Below are 2,144 nucleotides of genomic sequence, written 5' to 3'. Positions count from 1 at the left end.
CTACTACTACTACTACTACTACTACTACTACTACTACTACTACTACTACTGTGCAGCTTTGTCTGGGAGAGTTGGGGGGGGGAAATAGACCTAACGAAGAAAAACAACTGACGCCTCTCATCCGTGGCTTGTTTCCAGGCTTCTTCACGACCACATCCAAAGATTGTCAAAAGTGGTGACGGCCAACCACAAAGCCCTCCAGATCCCAGAGGTAAACCCTGTCCGAAGTTCTCAGCTGGGTCCCTCCCTCCTGGTTGCAAAGTCCTGGGCCCTAGAACGGGAAGTGCGTTTGTGCACATAACCCGTGCGGAATTAGCCCACCGTTGGGGAACAGGAAAGAGGGGGGAGGCTGGCAAGTGGCAAGTTAGGACGCTTGGGAGAGCATCCATCTGTAGTCCTCGGCTTAATGAGCGTTTGCTTAGCGACCGAAGTTCCAATGCCACCCAAAACGGTGACGTGCGGACATTTTTCACCCTTAATGACCGTTGCAGCGTTCCCCTGTGGTCACGTGACCCAAATTCAGAGGGTTCATATTTATGACAGTCACAGCCTCCCGGGGAGGGTCATGGGATCAGCCCGACTCGCTTAACAACCGGGTGGCTTGTCACGTAACAATTGTGGCGAGAAAGGTCTGAGAAAGGGGGCAAAACTCTCTGGACATCTGTCTCGCTTAGCAACGGAAATGTGGACTGCTTGCTGTGGGGGAAGACACGACCGCGGAGGTGGCCACGCGGGGCTTGATGTCTCTATCTTGAGAGCTTCCTCAGCCTTGAGTGGTCCTTCAGACCCGGGGACTCCGACTCCCAGCCTTCCCCGGCCCGCCTGGCCGAGGCAGAGCATGCTGGGAGTTGAAGTCCCCCACATCTGGAAGGCCAGCAGGAGAAGGAATCTGCTCCCCTGGCTGGGGTGGCGTCTCTCAAGCGGGCTTCCCTGTCCTTGCCTCCCAGGTCTACCTACGGGAAGCCCCCTGGCCCTCAGCCCAGGCCGAGATCCGGACCATCAGCGCCTACAAGACCCCCCGAGACAAGCTGCAGTGTGTCTTGAGGATGTGCTCCACCATCATGAACCTGTTGAGCTTGGCCAACGAGGACTCGGTTCCCGGCGCGGACGATTTCGTCCCGGTGCTCGTTTTTGTCCTCATCAAGGTGAGGAGAGGCGGCCAAGGGGGCTGGCGAGTTCCTCCAGAGGGAACCTGGGAGTGGCCCGTAGGATAGGGTGGCCTCTGGGAGTGGCAGGGAGGACAGGGAGCAGGGCCCGCCCTTCTTAGGGGAAGAGAAGGGAGAAGGGGCAGAAGCTGCAGGCTTTCCCCAAACCAGCCCAGCAAAGGCACGGTTCGAATGGCTTTCTTGACTTGGGTTGGTTGGGTTGATGGATGGTTGTAGATGAAGGTCCTCTTCATCTGGAGGAGTTTTGGGCACTCGGTTGTTGCCAATGTGGACTTTATTTCTTTTGTCCTTTGCTCATTTAGGTAGAGAAAGCCTTTGTGTCAGAGCTGCCTTACTCTCCTTCCTCTCCTCCATCCCTCATCAGATTCACTCTCTGAATCTTTTCTCTTTCTTATGCCTGCCTTCCTTCCTTCCTTCCTTCCTTCCTTCCTTCCTTCCTTCCTCATTACTCTTGGAATCTTTCTTTTTCTCTTCCATATTTTTCTCTTGCAATCCTTCCTTCGTCTCCTTGCCTCCTTCCCTCTTTCTCTCCTTCCTTTCCTCTTTCCCTTCCTCCTTCCCTCCCTCATTACTCTTGGAATCTTTCTTTTTCTCTTCCATATTTTTCTCTTGCAATCCTTCCTTCCTCTCCCTGTCTCCTTCCCTCTTTCTCTCCTTCCTTTCCTCTTTTCCTTCCTCCTTCCCTCCCTCCCTTCCTTCCTCATTACTCTTGGAATCTTTCTTTTTCTCTTCCATATTTTTCTCTTGCAATCCTTCCTTCCTCTCCCTGCCTCCTTCCTTCCTTCCTTCCTTCCTTCCTTCCTTCCTTCCTTCCTTCCTTCCTTCCCTCCCTCCCTCCCTCCCTCCCTCCTCTGTACCTCAGCAACAAACCATGATCCCAACATCCAGCTCTGTTCTCCTGAGAGAAGGGACGGAAAACCCCTTTCTGGTTTGGCTGGTGTCCACTCCTAAATGGAGTGACAGAGGAGGGGTTTCCCC

The 2,144-nt window shown here is 53.9% G+C and overlaps 1 protein-coding gene across 1 annotated transcript in view; it reads left to right on the top strand.

Moving 5' to 3' along the window:
- GAPVD1 (GTPase activating protein and VPS9 domains 1) overlaps positions 1 to 1,543 on the top strand; it is a 19,992-nt gene extending 18,449 nt beyond the window's left edge. Inside the window, 3 exon segments of the mRNA XM_029286141.1 lie at positions 139 to 211; positions 948 to 1,145; positions 1,469 to 1,543. Of these exon segments, the coding sequence (XP_029141974.1) occupies positions 139 to 211; positions 948 to 1,145; positions 1,469 to 1,543 (346 nt within the window).
- The last annotated feature ends 601 nt before the right edge of the window (positions 1,544 to 2,144 follow it).

Source organism: Protobothrops mucrosquamatus, unplaced genomic scaffold (genome assembly GCF_001527695.2).
Source record: "Protobothrops mucrosquamatus isolate PMUCROS unplaced genomic scaffold, P.Mucros_1.0 scaffold2971, whole genome shotgun sequence".
NCBI classification, from domain to species: Eukaryota; Metazoa; Chordata; class Lepidosauria; order Squamata; family Viperidae; genus Protobothrops; species Protobothrops mucrosquamatus.
This window is presented reverse-complemented; position numbering and strand designations above follow the sequence as displayed.